The following is a 21925-nucleotide window of genomic DNA, read 5'->3' as shown; positions in this document are numbered from 1 at the left end:
GAAACGAACGATCGGGATGCACCCGAGTCGAACAATACCTGAACCGGAATGCCGTTCACATGGAACGATCCTAATATACATGTATACACACGGAGCACATATCAATATCATAACAACATAAAACAAAAGATAGAAGGAAAGAATCATACCCGTCACCACCTCGGGCGCGGCGCGTGCCTCCTCGGCAGTCAACTGAAATGCCCGACTCCTCACTACTGGAGCCTCTGCCTTGCCCTGCCGACCATCCGTGATCCGCAGGGTCGCTGGAGCCGGCGCCTTCACTGGCGCTGCAACTGACAACTGGGGGCAATTGGCCTTCTTGTGGCCCCTCTGGTTGCAGTGAAAACACAGCAACTCGGATGTCTGAATAGCTGAAACTGGAGCAGTACAATCCCTGCTAAAGTGCCCTGTCTTGCTGCACTTGTAGCAGCCTCCTGATCCCATCCTACATATCCCTACGTGCGTCCTGCCGCATTTCCCGCAGCGGCTCGATCCTGAATGACCTTTCGGTCTACCGTCTGATCCCTTGGGCTTCTTCTCCGAAGCCCCTCCTGCCTGACCGTCCTCTAGTTTCCGTTTCCGGATGTGCTCCAAATCTATCTCTCTCTCCCTAGCCCTGGCAATCATAGAGTCCAGGGTAGGGCAAGCTATGCTCCTGGATGTCAGCTCGTAGCATATCATGGCAACGAGTCCTCCTCATATCCTCGTCACCGGCATACTGGGGCACCAATAAAGCCCTCTCCCGGAACTTGGCGGTGATCTCCGCCACAGTCTCCATCGTCTGCCTCATGTCTAGAAACTCCCTGGCCAGCTGCTGAAGCTCGACCGCCGGTGCAAACTCTGCCCTGAACCTAGTCACAAAGTCCGACCAGGTCATTGCCTCGATAGCCGAGGCTCCCAACGAGTCACCCACTGACTCCCACCAATCCCAGGCTCGGTCCCGTAAACACCCTGCTGCGTACCTCACCTTTGACCCCTCGGGGCAGAAGCTAGTCAACTGGGCAGACTCGATATCCGCAATCCACCGCCTGGCGACAATGGGGTCCTTCACCCCATGGAAATCCGGCGCACCACTGCCCCTGAAGTCCTTGAAGGACAGTGTGCGAGATCCTGACTGGCTAGAGGCTAAATCGCTCCTGAATACCCGTAGGCGATCCTCCATCAACTCCATAATCCCTTCCTTGATCGACCCAAAGAGGATGGGGGTCGACTCAAGGATGCCCCTGGTGATCTCCGACGTGATGAACTCACGTAGCCTCTCATCAATTGGCTCGGTGCCTGATCCCGAACCTGACCCCTCTCCCGACCCGCCATCTATCGGTCTCGGTCGAAGTACCACCATTCTGCAAAATATCATAATAATCATTAGTGATACTGCTACTTTCTGAGGGATCTCAACTACTTACAGGTTCCTTGGTCTCGTCTTGGCCTTCCTCGGCTAGGGTACGGATCCTCTGCTTTCAGTAGTACGGGCCCATACTACCTTCCACATCTATCCGTACCTTCTCCGAGAAATTCCTCGACTTCACCATATCCCCTTTTCTACTGCTACTCCCTGCTATCCTCATCCTAGGCTTGCCCTAGGGAAAACTCAAGTTCAACACGACTGGTCCTCAGCTGCTGTAGGTCTCCTCATAATGCCAGTTAGCCACCACCTAAACACCATCACATGTGATGAGGATTAGATAATCCTTCAAGTAAAAGATCCGTCCCTACAACGGTTGGACTCAAACAAGAGCTGCGCAATAGGGCCAGTTCCAGTACTTTGGGATTATTCAAACCTGATTACATGTGGTGTGACGTGTTCGCCTAGTGGCTAACTCCCATTACTCAGAACCCCACCAAGCACGAAGCAAGCAACATTCGGTTAAGGGGAAACAGACTCAAGCCAAAACTATTCTTATAACAAGAAACGGCACTAGCATAAGATGCTAAGCTCATACTATCAGGCATAACCTAAACAGGCTATCCTACTGCTGTCTACTCAATTCTAGCATGCAATACTCATAAAGCTGTAACACATAAGCAAGCACATAAGGCATCACTCCTAGATCTTTAGCCCTATTCTAGCATGCGGTTCTACGTAAGCTGATAAACATAACATAAACTTGTATGGGTACTATGGGGAATACTTACTTAAGCTCGGCCGGTCGCGCACGTCACACACTTCGCTCTTTCTTATGACTCTTTTCCGAGTTTTTAGAGAACATTTTCTTTTAGAAAATCTTTCAATCCCTCGATTTGAGTTCAGACACTCCCAAAGGCGTGTCCGAATCCCTCAAACCAGGGCTCTGATACCAACTTGTAACGACCCAATTTTCATGTCCAAAAATTTCATTTTAAAATATTACTTTTAGAAAACATTAGTAAATAAAAACATTGTTTGATCACGCCATAACACATCGCAAACCATGTTTTAATAATCAAACCATACAACCCATCAAATATCAGAGTACAATCCCAGTGAATCTCGTAAACGTGGAAACCGAAGAGTGTGTGTGTGACATGCTGCTACCGTGCCAGCTCCTTTCCCCTAGCTGAGGAGGTACTTGAAACCAAAACTGAAACCATAAGCACAAAGCTTAGTGAGCTCCCCCATAATACCCCATACCATACAACATATAACAAATAACATGCAATTAGGAGATACGGGCCCCGCCCACACTCGTGAAGATACGGGCCCCGCCCACACCTCACTTTCTGAGAGATACGGGCCCCGCCCACACTCGTGAAGATACGGGCCCCGCCCACACTTTGCTACCTGGGAGATACGGGCCTAGCCCACACTCCATTCTCGGAGAGATACGGGCCTCGCCCACACCCAACCGTCAACACATATCATACAAGTATCACACAGACAACAAGTGTAACAGTTCTATCATACTGGCATATATCACAATCAACTCGACTAATAGATACGGGCTCGGCCCACACTATAATACTAACGTCTCATCTATACGGGCCGGCCTTGGTGCCTTAGACCCGTTACTACTGAAAGGAAACTCACCTCGAAATAGCTGCTGGTCTGTGTGGGAATTGATCACCTACTACTGCTGCTGCTGCTCCGGAAACTCCCCGGCTGTAATTCCCACAATATACTTAATCATACACTGCTAACTGTCCTTTGGGTAAAAAGACCATTTTACCCCTGGTCTAGCCCTAAGTCAAATCGAAGTTAACTTTTAGTTTACCCGACTCGCCGAGTGGATCTCCACTCGCCGAGTCCCTAGCAAACTATTGTCCTGGGTCCCTGATTCTACTCGTCGAGTTGGGCTATGACTCGACGAGTTCATCTTCTAAACTGTCATTCAACTCCTTCATCCTACTCGCCGAGTTGTATGAACAACTCGTCGAGTTCATCTTCATCCGAAGAACACATATGCTAAGACTCGCCGAGTTGTATGAACAACTCGCCGAGTCTGTTCTTGATCTATGAAGATTGCCTTGGACTCGCCGAGTTAGGGCATTGACTCGCCGAGTCCTATCATGAGTGAGTCCAGCTTTCAACTCACCGAGTCACCCCCTGTGACTCACGGCTCAACTCGATACGTCTAAAAGGGACCAATTCGGTGACTCGCGAGCCGACTCGCCGAGTCACATGAACGACTCGCCGAGTTGTCGCCATGCATTCACGAGATACACCGATTTGTTTGATTACAGTCCATGCCATTCATAGATCTGGGCTTCTGAGACACGAATCATACGTAAAGTTTCCAACTTTACGTGTGGATCTTCACTAATATGGATTTTAGGGTCCAAAATGCCTCAAAAAGGGTAGATCTAGGATGAACAAGCCACATGGGTCCATAAAGCTAACAGATCTGAGCTCTTGGAGCTCAATCTTGCCTAGATCTAAAGGCCAACCCACTTATTACGAAACATTAAGCACAAACAAGCTTGGGGAATGGCTCAAGAGTGTCTTAAATGAAATCTTAAGCATAGAAACAGGGGGAAAACGAGATATACCTCAATGAAACCGCTGAAAAACACAATGATGCTTGGATGGCTCTCCTTCCTCTTGATCTCTTTCCCCTTCTTGCCTCAAAACCTTCAAGAATCCACACAAGAGCCTCAAATTCACAAGAAACAAGCTTAGGACGAGTTAGGACGAGGGTTGGGAGCTCTGGGGGTGAATGGGGGCTGGCAAGAGGCAGATATGAGGTTTAAATAGGGTGCAAACCCCTGAAACTTAGGGTTTCATCCAACAGCGGTGACTCGCCGAGTCCGGGATATGGACTCGCCGAGTCGCCAACTTAAACGTGTCCTGGGCCTCGTCCCTACTCGGCGAGTCGGACCTTGTGACTCGCCGAGTCCAAGGCTAAAATAGGGCAATACTCAAATAAAATTCACATACCGGAAACCAGGTGCTACAAATCTCCCCCACTTATTTTAGACTTCGTCCTCGAAGTCTGCTGCCCAGTCCTGAAACAGCTCGGGGTAATGCTCCATCATCTCGTCCATCGGTTCCCAAGTCCACTCCGAACCCTTGCGGTGCTGCCATTGCACCTTTACTAGTTCTACCCTCTTGTTTCTCAACGTCTTTGCCTTTCTGTCAAGTATCGTGACTGGGCGCTCAATGTAATTTAAGCTGTCATCAACCTGAATATCCTCCAATGGTACTACTGCTGAATCGTCCACCAGGCACTTCCGCAGCTGCGAAACATGAAAGGTGCTGTTGATCTGACTGAGCTTGGCTGGCAGGTCCAGCCTATACGCCACCTTGCCCACCCGGGCTGCAACCCTGAACGGCCCGATGAACCTTGGGCCCAACTTGCCCCGCTTCCTGAATCGAATGACACCTTTCCAAGACGACACTTTCAGGAGGACCATATCCCCGACTTGGAATTCCAAGTCGGATCGACGTCTATCAGCGTAGCTTTTCTGCCGACTCTGTGCAGTCTGAAGTCTGCTCCGAACCTGCTGGATCCTCTCAGTCGTCTCTAGCACCACCTCGGTGCTTCCCATGACTCTCTGGCCAACCTCACCCCAACATATCGGGGTTCTGCACTTCCGCCCATACAACATCTCGAACAGTGGTCGGTCAATACTCGCGTGATAGCTGTTGTTGTAGGAGAACTCAGCCAAAGGAAGATAGGTATCCCAGCTACCACCGAAATCCAACACACACGCCCGCAACATGTCCTCCAAAGTCTGGATGGTCCGCTCACTCTGACCATCTGTCTGCGGGTGAAAGGCGGTGCTGAAATGCAGACGAGTGCCCAACTCGTCATGGAATTTCTTCCAGAATCTGGAAGTAAAACGCACATCCCTGTCCGAGATTACCGATACTGGCACTCCATGCCGTGCCACAATCTCCCTGATATAGATGTCGGCCAATTTTTCGGCCGATATGCTCTCCTGGATTGGAATAAAGTGAGCACTCTTGGTCAATCTATCCACGACGATCCAAATCGAATCCACTCCACGTGCGGTCCTGGGAAGCTTTGTGATAAAATCCATCGTGATATCTTCCCATTTCCACAGTGGGATGTCCAACGGCTGCATCTTGCCATGCGGTCTCTGATGTTCGGCCTTGACCTTCCTGCACGTCAAACACCGCTCGACGTACCATGCCACATCCCGCTTCATGCAGGGCCACCAGTAATCCGGACGAAGATCCCTATACATCTTCGTCGCCCCGGGATGAATAGAAAATCGGGACTTGTGCGCCTCCTCCATCAAAATCTGACGCACGCCACCGTGATACGGCACCCACACCCTACGGTGTAGTGTCAAAAGTCCTCTGCCATCATAATCAAAGGAGGAAACCTGACCCACCACACGCTCGCTCTTCCGATGCTCCTCCTTGATAGCCTCCTGTTGAGCCTCCCGAATCTGCTCCAATAGGGGAGTCACCACGGTCATCCTCAAACAAACGTCCCTGATCGGCACCGTCTTGCGGCTAAGCGCATCGGCCACCACATTGGCCTTCCCCGGGTGGTAAAGGATCTCGCAATCATAATCCTTCACCACGTCCAACCACCGCCGCTGCCTCATATTCAGATTCAGCTGGTCCATGAGGTACCTCAAACTCTTGTGGTCCGTGTAGATGGTACACCGAACCCCGTAGAGGTAATGTCGCCAAATCTTGAGAGCAAAGACCACCGCCCCCAACTCCAAATCGTGCGTCGGGTAGTTTGCCTCGTGAGGCTTGAGCTGCCGTGAAGCGTAGGCAATGACATGCCCCCTCTGCATCAGAACTGCGCCAAACCCCGAAGTGGACGCATCGCAGTAAACCACAAAATCCTCTACGCCCTCAGGCAGGGCTAGGATCAGCGCCTCACACAATTTTTGTCTCAGCATCTCAAACGCAGCCTGCTGCTCGGGTCCCCACCGAAAGACCACGGCTTTCTTCGTCAGTCGCGTCAGGGGTACGGCTATCTTGGAGAAATCTTGGATAAACCTCCGATAGTAGCCTGCCAATCCCAGGAAGCTCCGAATCTCAGATGGAGACTTCGGGACCTCCCATCTCATCACGGCCTCGACCTTGGCCGGATCAACCAGAATCCCGTTCTGGTTGACGAGGTGTCCAAGGAATTGCACCTCGCGCAACCAAAACTCACACTTGGAGAACTTGGCATACAAGCTCTCCCTCCTCAGGGTCTCCAATACCTCCCTCAGATGCTCCTCATGTTCCTCCCGAGTCTTGGAATAGACCAAAATATTATCGATAAAGACTATCACAGACCGATCCAGCATCGGTCTACACACGCGGTTCATGAGGTCCATGAACGCGGCAGGAGCATTGGTGAGCCCAAACGGCATCACCACGAACTCGTAATGACCATAGCGCGTTCAAAACGCAGTCTTCTGCATATCCTCCTCCCTGACCCTCATCTGATGATAGCCTGAACGCAAGTCAATCTTGGAGAACCAAGATGCTTCCTGAAGCTGGTCAAATAGGTCATCAATCCACGGAAGCGGGTATCGGTTCTTCACCGTTACCTTGTTCAGCTCCCGATAATCTACACACATCCGATGCGACCCGTCCTTCTTCCTTACAAACAGAATTGGGGCTCCCCAGGGTGAACTGCTCGGACGAATAAATCCCTTGTCTAGCAGCTCCTGCAGCTGCGTAGACAACTCCTGCATCTCGGGAGGAGCCAACCGATACGGTGCTTTGGCTATCGGAGCCACACCGGGAATGAGGTCAATCCTGAACTCCACCTGTCGCTCCGGAGGTATCCCAGGTAGTTCCTCTGGGAAAACATCTGCAAAATCTCGAACCACCGGGACCTCGCTCACGGTCGCCTTACCCGCCTCCCGGGTATCCATCACATACGCAACATAACCCGCGCATCCCTGCTGAAGGTAGCGCCTAGCCCTCGCTGCTGAACATACAGTGGGTCCACACTGCGGCCGCTCTCCATGAATCACTAACTCTCCCCCGCTTGGGGTCCTGACTCGCACTAGCTGCTGCGCGCAATCTATCACTGCCCCATTAGGGCTCAACCAATCCATACCAATAATCACCTTGTTCCCACGCAATGGGATGGGAACCAAGTCTACCAGGTAACGCTCCTCAAACAGTCGCAGAACACAATCTCGAAACACCATCGATGCTCGCATCGATCGATTGTCAGCAATCTCTACCTCTAACGGGCAATCTAACTCGCCTGAAGTCTCATGAAATCTCTTGCTAAGAGCAAGAGAAACGAACGATCGGGATGCACCCGAGTCGAACAATACCTGAACCGGAATGCCGTTCACATGGAACGATCCTAATATACATGTATACACACGGAGCACATATCAATATCATAACAACATAAAACAAAAGATAGAAGGAAAGAATCATACCCGTCACCACCTCGGGCGCGGCGCGTGCCTCCTCGGCAGTCAACTGAAATGCCCGACTCCTCACTACTGGAGCCTCTGCCTTGCCCTGCCGACCATCCGTGATCCGCAGGGTCGCTGGAGCCGGCGCCTTCACTGGCGCTGCAACTGACAACTGGGGGCAATTGGCCTTCTTGTGGCCCCTCTGGTTGCAGTGAAAACACAGCAACTCGGATGTCTGAATAGCTGAAACTGGAGCAGTACAATCCCTGCTAAAGTGCCCTGTCTTGCTGCACTTGTAGCAGCCTCCTGATCCCATCCTACATATCCCTACGTGCGTCCTGCCGCATTTCCCGCAGCGGCTCGATCCTGAATGACCTTTCGGTCTACCGTCTGATCCCTTGGGCTTCTTCTCCGAAGCCCCTCCTGCCTGACCGTCCTCTAGTTTCCGTTTCCGGATGTGCTCCAAATCTATCTCTCTCTCCCTAGCCCTGGCAATCATAGAGTCCAGGGTAGGGCAAGCTATGCTCCTGGATGTCAGCTCGTAGCATATCATGGCAACGAGTCCTCCTCATATCCTCGTCACCGGCATACTGGGGCACCAATAAAGCCCTCTCCCGGAACTTGGCGGTGATCTCCGCCACAGTCTCCATCGTCTGCCTCATGTCTAGAAACTCCCTGGCCAGCTGCTGAAGCTCGACCGCCGGTGCAAACTCCGCCCTGAACCTAGTCACAAAGTCCGACCAGGTCATTGCCTCGATAGCCGAGGCTCCCAACGAGTCACCCACTGACTCCCACCAATCCCGGGCTCGGTCCCGTAAACACCCTGCTGCGTACCTCACCTTTGACCCCTCGGGGTAGAAGCTAGTCAACTGGGCAGACTCGATATCCGCAATCCACCGCCTGGCGACAATGGGGTCCTTCACCCCATGGAAATCCGGCGCACCACTGCCCCTGAAGTCCTTGAAGGACAGTGTGCGAGATCCTGACTGGCTAGAGGCTAAATCGCTCCTGAATACCCGTAGGCGATCCTCCATCAACTCCATAATCCCTTCCTTGATCGACCCAAAGAGGATGGGGGTCGACTCAAGGATGCCCCTGGTGATCTCCGACATGATGAACTCACGTAGCCTCTCATCAATCGGCTCGGTGCCTGATCCCGAACCTGACCCCTCTCCCGACCCGCCATCTATCGGTCTCGGTCGAAGTACCACCATTCTGCAAAACATCATAATAATCATTAGTGATACTGCTACTTTCTGAGGGATCCCAACTACTTACAGGTTCCTTGGTCTCGTCTTGGCCTTCCTCGGCTAGGGTACGGATCCTCTGCTTTCAGTAGTACGGGCCCATACTACCTTCCACATCTATCCGTACCTTCTCCGAGAAATTCCTCGACTTCACCATATCCCCTTTACTACTGCTACTCCCTGCTATCCTCATCCTAGGCTTGCCCTAGGGAAAACTCAAGTTCAACACGACTGGTCCTCAGCTGCTGTAGGTCTCCTCATAATGCCAGTTAGCCACCACCTAAACACCATCACATGTGATGAGGATTAGATAATCCTTCAAGTAAAAGATCCGTCCCTACAACGGTTGGACTCAAACAAGAGCTGCGCAATAGGGCCAGTTCCAGTACTTTGGGATTATTCAAACCTGATTACATGTGGTGTGACGTGTTCGCCTAGTGGCTAACTCCCATTACTCAGAACCCCACCAAGCATGAAGCAAGCAACATTCGGTTAAGGGGAAACAGACTCAAGCCAAAACTATTCTTATAACAAGAAACGGCACTAGCATAAGATGCTAAGCTCATACTATCAGGCATAACCTAAACAGGCTATCCTACTGCTGTCTACTCAATTCTAGCATGCAATACTCATAAAGCTGTAACACATAAGCAAGCACATAAGGCATCACTCCTAGATATTTAGCCCTATTCTAGCATGCGGTTCTACGTAAGCTGATAAACATAACATAAACTTGTATGGGTACTATGGGGAATACTTACTTAAGCTCGGCCGGTCGCGCACGTCACACACTTCGCTCTTTCTTATGACTCTTTTCCGAGTTTTTAGAGAACATTTTCTTTTAGAAAATCTTTCAATCCCTCGATTTGAGTTCAGACACTCCCAAAGGCGTGTCTGAATCCCTCAAACCAGGGCTCTGATACCAACTTGTAACGACCCAATTTTCATGTCCAAAAATTTCATTTTAAAATATTACTTTTAGAAAACATTAGTAAATAAAAACATTGTTTGATCACGCCATAACACATCGCAAACCATGTTTTAATAATCAAACCATACAACCCATCAAATATCAGAGTACAATCCCAGTGAATCTCGTAAATGTGGAAACCGAAGAGTGTGTGTGTGACATGCTGCTACCGTGCCAGCTCCTTTCCCCTAGCTGAGGAGGTACTTGAAACCAAAACTGAAACCGTAAGCACAAAGCTTAGTGAGCTCCCCCATAATACCCCATACCATACAACATATAACAAATAACATGCAATTAGGAGATACGGGCCCCGCCCACACTCGTGAAGATACGGGCCCCGCCCACACCTCACTTTCTGAGAGATACGGGCCCCGCCCACACTCGTGAAGATACGGGCCCCGCCCACACTTCGCTACCTGGGAGATACGGGCCTAGCCCACACTCCATTCTCGGAGAGATACGGGCCTCGCCCACACCCAACCGTCAACACATATCATACAAGTATCACACAGACAACAAGTGTAACAGTTCTATCATACTGGCATATATCACAATCAACTCGACTAATAGATACGGGCTCGGCCCACACTATAATACTAACGTCTCATCTATACGGGCCGGCCTTGGTGCCTTAGACCCGTTACTACTGAAAGGAAACTCACCTCGAAATAGCTGCTGGTCTGTGTGGGAATTGATCACCTACTACTGCTGCTGCTGCTCCGGAAACTCCCCGGCTGTAATTCCCACAATATACTTAATCATACACTGCTAACTGTCCTTTGGGTAAAAAGACCATTTTACCCCTGGTCTAGCCCTAAGTCAAATCGAAGTTAACTTTTAGTTGACCCGACTCGCCGAGTCCCTAGAAAACTATTGTCCTGGGTCCCTGATTCTACTCGTCGAGTTGGGCTATGACTCGACGAGTTCATCTTCTAAACTGTCATTCAACTCCTTCATCCTACTCGCCGAGTTGTATGAACAACTCGTCGAGTTCATCTTCATCCGAAGAACACATATGCTAAGACTCGCCGAGTTGTATGAACAACTCGCCGAGTCTGTTCTTGATCTATGAAGATTGCCTTGGACTCGCCGAGTTAGGGCATTGACTCGCCGAGTCCTATCATGAGTGAGTCCAGCTTTCAACTCACCGAGTCACCCCCTGTGACTCACGGCTCAACTCGATACGTCTAAAAGGGACCAATTCGGTGACTCGCGAGCCGACTCGCCGAGTCACATGAACGACTCGCCGAGTTGTCGCCATGCATTCACTAGATACACCGATTTGTTTGATTACAGTCCATGCCATTCATAGATCTGGGCTTCTGAGACACGAATCATACGTAAAGTTTCCAACTTTACGTGTGGATCTTCACTAATATGGATTTTAGGGTCCAAAATGCCTCAAAAAGGGTAGATCTAGGATGAACAAGCCACATGGGTCCATAAAGCTAACAGATCTGAGCTCTTGGAGCTCAATCTTGCCTAGATCTAAAGGCCAACCCACTTATTACGAAACATTAAGCACAAACAAGCTTGGGGAATGGCTCAAGAGTGTCTTAAATGAAATCTTAAGCATAGAAACAGGGGGAAAACGAGATATACCTCAATGAAACCGCTGAAAAACACAATGATGCTTGGATGGCTCTCCTTCCTCTTGATCTCTTTCCCCTTCTTGCCTCAAAACCTTCAAGAATCCACACAAGAGCCTCAAATTCACAAGAAACAAGCTTAGGACGAGTTAGGACGAGGGTTGGGAGCTCTGGGGGTGAATGGGGGCTGGCAAGAGGCAGATATGAGGTTTAAATAGGGTGCAAACCCCTGAAACTTAGGGTTTCATCCAACAGCGGTGACTCGCCGAGTCCGGGATATGGACTCGCCGAGTCGCCAACTTAAACGTGTCCTGGGCCTCATCCCTACTCGGCGAGTCGGACCTTGTGACTCGCCGAGTCCAAGGCTAAAATAGGGCAATACTCAAATAAAATTCACATACCGGAAACCAGGTGCTACAAAAATACTTCATATCTATGTGTAATATGAAAGGGACCATGCACTCACCTGATAAGGTGATGACTTGGTACTCGGACAACACTTCGTTACTGTTAAAACAATTTCCCTCAGACCAAACCTAGTATCATTACCACTAGAGTTTAGTCTAACGACAACCGCGACAAATTAATAGTCTAGCTATTATTATTATTATTATATAAACATTAAATAACACTCAATATAACTCATAATAATAGCCCAAATAATTATTTTAAGGTCCTAATAACATTAGGTTTAATAGTACATCCCAACAGGGGACGACCATACTTGTTCAATTTATCTCTCTCAACTTGGATGCCGTGAGGCGGACCTTGGAAAGTTTTAACATACGCAGTAGGGATTCGCAAATCTTCCAGACATAGAGCAAGCAGGGCTTTGAACCCAAATACATTACCTACAATGGAAGTAAACATGTTAGTAACAGAACCTTCTTCAAAAAGGTCTAATGGGTAAGCTACATAAGCAATATATTGACTATATCGAAACATAAGCTATGCTAAAGATAGGGTAGGCGTAGCTCAATTACAGCGGGTTTTCTCGAAAACCGCGCTTCGTTGGAGCAGCTTTTCCGAGCCGAAAGACCCATTTTCTCGGGACTCCGGGAGCCTCGGGGCTTCCTTCGAGTGCTAGGGGGTTTATCTAGGCTTTAGGGGGGGGGGGTTTGGGAGGCTAGAGAGAGAAACTAGAGAGAGAAAGAATGTTGGAGAGGTGTGAAGAGAAGTGAATGCCCGGCACCTCTATTTATAGGCTGAATTCCTGATGGACTCGCCGAGTAGGAGGACCTACTCACCAACTTGGGGCATGTGGCAGCCTTCTGGTGGTGCCACGTGTCCAATTTCGGTGGTGCCACGTCACCCCCTGTTGGGTATCAGCCTTCAAACTTAGAAAAATCATAACTCTCGCATAAGAGTTCCGTTTTCGACGTTCTTTTTTTCAACGCGTAGGTAAAATCAATATCTACAACTTTCATTTAGACTCTGTTGGCTAATTCTCGACCGATCTTAAATTTATCAGTAGGAGGCATTTAGACAGTTAAATGACCGCGATGAATTCGTAACTTCTTCATACGGACTCCGTTTTCGTCTATCTTTTTACCGTTGAGTTCCTATTAATGATATCTTCAACTCTAATTTAGGTCGCATAAGTCAAAAACCGCTCGAACTAAAATTCGAGTTTCGAGCCGTCCACTGCTAAGCCGAATCTTAGAAAAATCATAACTTCTTCATACGAAGTCAGATTTAGGCGTTCTTTTTATGGATTTTCTTGGTTTAACATATTCTATGACTTTAGTTTAGATCTCTAAGGCTAAAAAGTCCCCCATCGTAAATTCACTATTTACGCTTCCCGGTGCCGTGTCGGTTCCATCGGGAAACTTCGACGGGTCATAACTTCTTCGTTATAACTCGGATTTCGGCGTTCTTTCTATGTAAGGAAACCTTGTGACATATTCTACAAATTGGTTAAGATTATTTATTCTAAATAATATTTTGTTGAAAAGTCATTTTCGACCCTTATTGCCTCTAAATTGATTAGCCCGGATTTGCGGGCATTACAGTTAGGCCGGCAGGCCTGGGGTGACAAACGTTATAACATTCTGACGCCCGAAGAACGCCGTAGAGGACACTTGTCAGTTTAGCATGGTTATATGAAACTCACAACAGTATTAACTAAAACATTTATTTACGGGATTAACACTACTTCAATGGTTTTATTTTCATTAATAAAACTAAAGTACACTGCTATATGTTACAGTTAGTGGGAACCAGGCTTTCATACAAAAGGTTTTCATACAGTACACTACTATACATTACAGCTGGTGGTATTCAGGCATACATACAAAAGGTTTCTTACAGTACACTACTATACATTACAACTGGTGGTATCCAAGCATACATATAAAAGGTTTTCATACAGTACACTACTATACATTACAGCTAGTGGTATCTAGACATTCATACAAAGGTTTTTCATAACAAACATCTACTACAATACACTATTTTCCTAGTATATAGTACACTAATACTAGATACAGTTTGGGAAAAACATACATTTTGGTCTTAAGGTCTAAGACTGCTTTTCATTACTAAAGAAAATATAGGATTTTCTAGAAGTGCACTATGACATATTCAAAGAACAACGACAAGCTTTTCATCTCAAAAACATACTTATGAACTCACCAACTTAAATTTTGATACACTTTCAAAACCACTTGTATTCTCAGGGAGCCGGTAGACAGGTACACCCGCAGGTTTGTGAAGACAGAGCTTATAGAGTTGTGTCTTTTATACTTTTTCTATACACTTTTGATGTCATACAAATTATGTATCGAACAAATGTAAATTGTTTTCAAAATAAGAAAGGAGGATGTGAAGTGTACGATCAGCCGAAGCCAGTAAGTAGACCCCAAAATACCATGCAGTTAATTTATTATGTGATATGTTAGACAGCATGCTAGTAGTAGGCTAGGAATCTTCAGGAATTGCATGATAGAATTGTCTGACTACATGATGCATGCTAGCCTAGGGTTTTCCTTATATGAGATTGACATCATTACTGTAGTTGCTTGTGTATGTATCACGGCTGTACGTAATTAAGATCTTATAGCCTGAGAATGTTTGATTTTGCCTTATGTTCTGTTCTTGTTTATTAGGGGCTTAGGGTAGGATCAAATATTCGAAAGTCTATAGGGACCAACGTTGTGTATGGCTAGCATACATTAGTGCTGCAGGGTTGGTGGAAGTTTCATGGATGGGTGGGTTGTGTGAGGCCAGGAGGCCAGTTACGAGAAATTTAGCATTCCTCTAGGAGTGAGGATTGAGAGCTCGCTATGATTATGTATATTGTTACGGCGTTGTGATGATACTTGAGACAAATATGGGTAGGTGTGGAGGGTAGTATGGTTTTCGGTGAGAAAGGGGGTTCTCAGCCGAAGATGGGTTTGCGGTCTGAGATTTGTTTTCGGTGGGGGAAGGTTTTCGGTCCAAGGATTCTCGATTCCAAAGGGAAAATCTTTGATTTTTAAGTGTATTTTATTTCAAATACTTATATAAAACATCATTTATATAATTTAAATCATACTTACCCCGTGTGTACTTAACGAAATAAATAAAATTTGAAATTTTATTTAAGATGGTTTGACTTTTTATTGACTTGGAAATGACAGGTTGTTACATCAATCGATGTATCAAAGCCTACTTATGTTGTTTTACTCATGAGCAACCAACCAAATGGAGCTCTTACATAGCATGGGCAAAGTACTCGTATAACACAGGATATCATACCTATATGGGCACTACACCTTTCTCGGTTATTTACGGACAGGATCCTCCATCTCTCTTGTTGTATGTCAAAGGGGAAATAAAAAATGTTGAGTTGGAACAGCAACCGACTGATCATGATGATATGTTAAAACTTCTTCGCTTCAGTCTCACTAAGGCTCAGGATCACATGCACAATCAAGCTAATTCTAAATGAAGAGAGGTAACTTATTACATTGGAGACCATGTCTTTTTTAAAATTCAACACTATTGGTAGAAAAGCCTAGCTAGACGTCGTTATGAAAAGCTTTCCCCTCGATTTTTTGGCCTTTACTGTATCAAACACGCCATTGGACCCATTACCTATGAGCTCGAATTACCAACTAATGCTAAGATTCATCTTGTCTTCCACGTCTCCATGCTCAAACCAGCCCATTGCTCCTTCTCTTCTAATTCAATTGTGTCATTGCCCACAACAAAAAACTAGAAAATTTATGTCCAACCTGCTACTACTGTAGATCATCGTTGGGTTATAGAAGCAGGCCAACCGGTGCTAGAATTACTGGTATATTGGTATCAACGACTTGTAGAAGAAGCTACATGGGGGCATATGACTTATTAGTTGAGCAATTCCCTAATTTTCGCCTTGAGGACAAGTCGTTTTACCAGAAGTTGGGGGGGGGGGGGGGGGGGGGGGGGAAGTAATGATAAGAACCTCAAGGTATACACTGGGAAAAAGGCACGAGTCAAAATAACAGATTATGAGCAATTTAATATTATTTTTGGATTTTGTGTGGACCCATTGGGTCAACAAATATCGAAAAAACTGAAAGGAGTGGAGCAGGTCCTGCAGTTCAGGTCCTTTGCTTCAGGAGAAGTTAACATCAGTTTCTAAAACTTTAACAGGCTTTGTGTTTTTAGTTCAATTGTTTAATTATTCGGTTTTTATTATCTTGTTTGTACTAGAGACCTGCCATCTCGAATTTGGTTTTTCTTTTATCAAAGTTTGAATCATTCGCTTGCTTAATTTTCTGGTTCTTATCGGTTTGCCTTTTTTTTTTAATCATCACATTTTATTTTGGTATAAAAAATTCACTCATGTTCGCAAAAGAATGACATTGTCACTATTATCTATTATTGTTGGTTATGTAGATTTTTATGATGACATAACTTTTCACTAAGTTACTGGCATCATACTTGACTAATGGTGTATAACTAATATATCTTTATAGAAAAACCTAGGGTTTACAGGTTGTATTTTGAGTGCACCTAATTTGGAAAAAAAAAAAAAAAAAAAAAAAAAAATCAAACGGTCCATGACTTCTTCTTCAAGTTCTACTTCTCGAATACATATTGGCTAGAAGTGTTGAGTGTAAATATGGAGATCGAGTTCAAAGTAAGACTTTTTGGACCAATCTCAACCGCAAAGAGCATATGCCTTTTTTTTTTTTTTTTTTTTTTTTTTTTTTTTTTTTTTTTTTTTTTTTTTTCTTTTATGTTTGAGTTATAAAAAGTTAAATACTATATGATTGTGGCTTTTGAATTGATTTCAATATGCCTTACTTTTTTGGTTTATGTTTGAGTTATAAATAGTAAAATATGTGTTTTGGCTTTTGAATTGATTTCCACCCATTATAAACATCCTAAAAAGAGAAAAATTATGTAGGAGGATAATGAAATTTTCCTTTTATTCGCTATTACACTTCTTTTTAAACACGATAGACTATACGTTTAAATATTATTATTATAACCTATGATAATCAGTGATAATATAATATTTAAACAAATCTAATAAGTTTGATGGTAAATTATATTAAAAATTGCCTAAATATAAATCAAATAAAAATTATTACCTTTATTGTTTTCCCCAAAATAAAAATGATAAAATTCAGCAAATAATCAAAATGAAGTGAGTGTTCGAAGCAAATGAACAAGAAAAACATAATTTTATAAAATGATTAAAAAAAGCTCTGAATAACAAAAAAAACTCTCCATGGCAGGGAAAAGACAAAAAAAAAATTATAAAATTTTAATTCCACAAAATATACATCGTTTCATAGAAATACCCTCTGCAGATCTGTTCTTTAGAGGACCTCTGGGAAAATTTTCTTCATTAAAACACGACTTATTTCTTTGTTAAATTCTAATTCTATTTCTTAGAAACATATAGTTTTATAGTTTAAATTCTTATTTGAACCAATGATATGTGCTAAATGTTGATACAGATTTAGAAGAAAACAAATACCAAAATTGTTATTAGATCATGTTTTAGAGAAGAACAATTCCTTAGAGATACTCCTCTAAAAAATAGATCCGTAGAGAGCATCTTTTGGAACAATTAACTCTATGCATAATTAAAATTTTATATATATATATATATATATATATATATATATATATATATATATATATATATATATATATATATATATATTTTGTCTTTTCCGTTGCCACATCATTTCCTCATAAAGTTTTCTTGTTCCTGATAACATAAAAACTTCCGCAAAACCCCTTTCCATGGAAGTCGTGGTCATGTTATAAATTTATGTTTTTCATGATAATTTGCTTAAAACACTCTTATTTGATGAATTTTCTCCATAAAAATTTTAACTTTCATTTTTTTTTTAACTTACATTTTTATCTTTTTAACTTTAGGGAGCGGAGATTGGAGAGCATGTGTTGCGTATATCACATGAACAGCACCGCCTGAATATAAACATACAAACATCCCCAAAAGCATCCACCACTCCATCAATCGACGATGGCGAAAGTCGGCAGCCTCTTCATGACGGTTCTCCTTCTTGTCTTCATGCTAAAATGCGCTGCTCGGCCGACCAAGGATACTTCTCCGGCGACAACTCCACAACTCAAGGTTAGCAAACAAACTTAATCTCATTAAATTTATACCTTTTAAAGTTTCAGGATACGTGAGCGAATCAGTCTCGCCAGTAACCTGATCAAGAGGATTTAACATGCTCGCAAATAATTGCGATCTTAATTAGTGAATACCGATTTTCTTATTCCGAACAATTTAGAGGATCGATAAAATTTTTGGATTTTAACAATTTTAACAATTTTCAATGTTTATTTTGAATTGAAATGCAGGATGTTGAAGCGGAGGAGAAAGATGAATGGTTGATGAGGAAGACATTTGATGAAGCACATCTTGATTATATCTACACCCAAGAGCTACCCCATTCCAATCCCCATCATCCTTAAAACTTTTTTTCTTTCATAAATTTTGCGATCTATGTAATGCAATTTTAATGAAAACTAGAACTTATCTTCGTTGTATGTGTATCTTATCTTTACAGATTCAGAAATTCTTATAAGTTTGAGTACAACCTACAGAAACATGGACTGAAAGAAATCCTATACACTTGTTGCGTCGAGATTCCATCTCTGAAAAAATGATGACCATATTACCCCTTTGATGCTTTGACTGCGAAGTAGTCTTGTGGAATGTTCTGGAAATAATCGAAATCAGGTCGTTGAATTTGGATATGTGGGAATTGACTGTTGTCATGCTTTTGGCTGGAAGAAAATAGAATGGAATTTAACAAGAACGATATGCGAAGAATTGAATTCCATGCTTTTTAGGATAGAATATTGAAATCCATTGGTTAAATGATTTTATAAATTTCCACACAATTCAATTCCGTAGCTGTAAGGCTGCAACCAAATAGGCAAATACATGACTGGAATGGAGATAAATTCCAATTCATGCCAAAGAGGGAAAAGCACACTTGTGAAATTCTAGGATGAAAAGGGTATTTAAGTAATTTTAACAAAGAGGATATGTTTGGAATAAAATTTCATGGGTTTTATGATATTGGAATCGAATGTTGAAGTCCATCCATCGGACTTTGTAATTCAATTCCATACTCACTTGCAACCAAAACACATTTGGGAATGGAATATATTTCCAATTCATGTCAAATCCAATCTTCCGTTCCCTTTTTAGACATTTTTGTCACAAATTGGGATGAATCCATGAGCAAGAAGAGGGAATCCAAATGGAGAAATGAGAGGCGAGATGCCCTTAGGGTATTTGAGTAATTTTAACAATGAGGAACCTCAAATAACCTTGGATCTTATTGGCAGAGTACAATCATCATCCTCAAGATCACTAAATGAAATGTCATCATGGGCTCCAACAGGAACATCAACCCCATAATTATTATATCCATCTAACTCTGAATTGTTTTCATGTATCCAATCATCTTCATCATCACCAAAACTCCCAACTGATGGAAGAACCCCGCCACCCTTTGTCTCATACTTTTCCACAACCGGTTGTTTCCCGGCTTCAACTCTATGATGAGTTGTGGAAACAAAGTCCGATGACGTGGCACTAAAATCTTGACGACAATTCAATGTGTGGGAAGCATTTCCCTCCAAAAAATCTGGTTTCGACTTCATCTCGATTTGCAACTCCTTCATCCACATAGCCCGCGCAGCAACTATCTGTAAATTCAGTTAGCCAGTTCATCAGTCACAGTCACAGTCATAGTCACCATAACAGATACTGAAAATTAATAGTCACAGTCACAGTCACAATCACAGATATAGAATATGAATACCTGGGGTGTTGATAGAAGACGGGCATCATGTTTATTGAGCCTGGAGTGCAATAAAACAAAGTAGACCTTCCAAAAGTAACTTTCGCTCATGTGAATTGGACAAAGTTCGATTCTAAGAGCAGCTAATCTCGGTACTACATGTTCCACAAAACTTGCGTGGTTCCATTGAGTGTCCGACATTTCAAAATCTATAATTAAAGTTTTTTAAAAAATAAACATTAAAAATACTTGTCATTATAGCAGCTCAAATGGTTTCAGAGCTATTTTTGAAAGCGATAAAAAAGACTTCAACATAGCAGTGGAGGTGGGTGGAATATGTTATAGGTTAAACTTTTAAAAGTTTGCACCTTTATTTGATATTGCAGAATGGGAAAAGAAAATGTTCAGAGTGGTTCATTGCTTTGTTTATTGTAAGTTGTAACATCTTAGTTTCATTGTAACTTGAAGATTCTACCAATTACAGTCATTGAAATTTGAAATACAAAGCATTTTCACAGTGATGATAGGAAAAAGAAAATTGAAAGTGCAATCTTATATTTAGGTAGAATTTTATATGTACAAAGTGTTAGAAAGGAAAAGAAATGGAAGTACATTGTTATTTCTTGCGTTTAGCCCTATGGTTTTTGGTTCAGTTTTGTTGGTATAGATTTTTTCTTGGGAAGATCAAGTATTCAAATATTTGATTCCACATGAACAGTTAGGAATGACTGGAATTTAAGCAAATGAAAATAAAAGGGGATATCATATGAAACAGAACTAAAAGCAATTGAATTACCATCAAGTTCTTCTTCTTCTGTTAAAGGAAAATCCAACCACGTCTCAGGATGATGTGCTATATTCATGGCGAATGCCAAGACTTCGTCGGTAACACCAACAAAATCCGTATGGTTTTCCTCTTTGTTATCATTCGGATATATAGATGAATTCGAAACTCCAGTTTCACCCCCAAATCTCGAATCTTCGCAGATTGAATTCGACATATTATCACCGTCAGAGGAATCTCTTCGAATAGATGCGGATGTATCGGGTTTGGGGGTTGTGCGAGAACTGTGACGAAGTGGTAGTGGTGGCGGAGGTGGAGGAGGAGGAGGAGGAGCAAGAAAGGAAGCGACGCCCCAGAGTTGACGCGCTAAGGATTCTGTAAACTCGGAAAGATCTTCTTTCAGACCTGTTGTTAGGGTTTGAGGATCTGATCCGTCTTGCTTTGGGTTGAATTCTTGTTCTGTTACAGATTGAGATTGAGGGGGGTGGTTGTTGTAATCGCTTGCGACGGTGGGGCGATCATCTTCATCTTCATCTTCTCCATCGATTAGGAGAGAATTAGCAATTGAGCGAGGCAACCATGACATGATGGTGGTTGGAAATGGAATTGACTTCTCCAATTAACGGGGGAAGAGGTGAATGTGATGATGATTCGTAAATGGTAATTGATCTTGCCGGTTTTCCCTTCATCAACCTCTCGATGGGCCTGTCTTTGGAGATTTGACTGTTAACTAATCATATTGACAATCACTCGCATGGACGACCTTTTATGTACATTGGCCCAAACTATTTCGGAAACGTTTAAACAATAGATTTTGGGTGATTCAATGCTTGATCTCGAAATACAAACTAGGGTATATAAAGAAACCAAAAAAAATTGTAAATACAAACTAGGGTATATAAAGAAACCAAAAAAAATTGTAAATACGGTCCACATGCATTTGATACGTTTTGTTTCTTTACGACGGATGCGGTAAAGAATCTTAATAGAGTACAACGGATCATGTACAACAATGTTATATCATCTATATCTATGGTTGTAATCTTCAAAATAATTAGTTTTGCCATACAAAAAGTCTTCACGGTGCAACTTATTACCTGTTTGTCGTCTCACTTATTATACGATGATAATTAAATTGAAATTGACAAAAGTCATATAAAAACATGTTACAATTGTTATTTCTAAATAAATTTATAACGAGATGAAAATCAAATATGCAACAAGTTGTGTTGCTATCATTTGTAGATTGCAAAACTAACTATTTTAAATATTGCGTCCAT

At 43.7% G+C, this 21925-nt stretch overlaps 1 protein-coding gene and 1 long non-coding RNA gene across 2 annotated transcripts; one reads left to right on the top strand and one right to left on the bottom strand.

The window, feature by feature from the left end:
• The first annotated feature begins 17866 nt into the window (after positions 1-17866).
• On the top strand, positions 17867-18593 carry LOC145015701 (uncharacterized). The gene is made up of 2 exons (XR_013665999.1): positions 17867-18171; positions 18405-18593. It is a non-coding gene; the product is annotated as an uncharacterized LOC145015701 (long non-coding RNA).
• A 723-nt stretch (positions 18594-19316) lies between these two features.
• On the bottom strand, positions 19317-21378 carry LOC145015700 (uncharacterized). The gene is made up of 3 exons (XM_078974173.1): positions 20658-21378; positions 19883-20070; positions 19317-19766 (listed from the first exon to the last, which is right to left on the bottom strand). The coding sequence occupies exons 1-3, from the start codon at positions 21229-21231 to the stop codon at positions 19377-19379; spliced, it is 1152 nt and encodes a 383-aa protein (XP_078830299.1). The 5' UTR covers positions 21232-21378; the 3' UTR covers positions 19317-19376.
• Positions 21379-21925: the final 547 nt, after the last annotated feature.

The sequence above is a fragment of the Lactuca saligna genome, chromosome 9, assembly GCF_052625555.1.
Source record: "Lactuca saligna cultivar CGN05327 chromosome 9, ASM5262555v1, whole genome shotgun sequence".
In the NCBI taxonomy this organism is placed as follows: domain Eukaryota; kingdom Viridiplantae; phylum Streptophyta; class Magnoliopsida; order Asterales; family Asteraceae; genus Lactuca; species Lactuca saligna.
The sequence above is the reverse complement of the archived record's forward strand: the minus strand, read 5'-3'. Positions and strand labels throughout refer to the sequence as shown.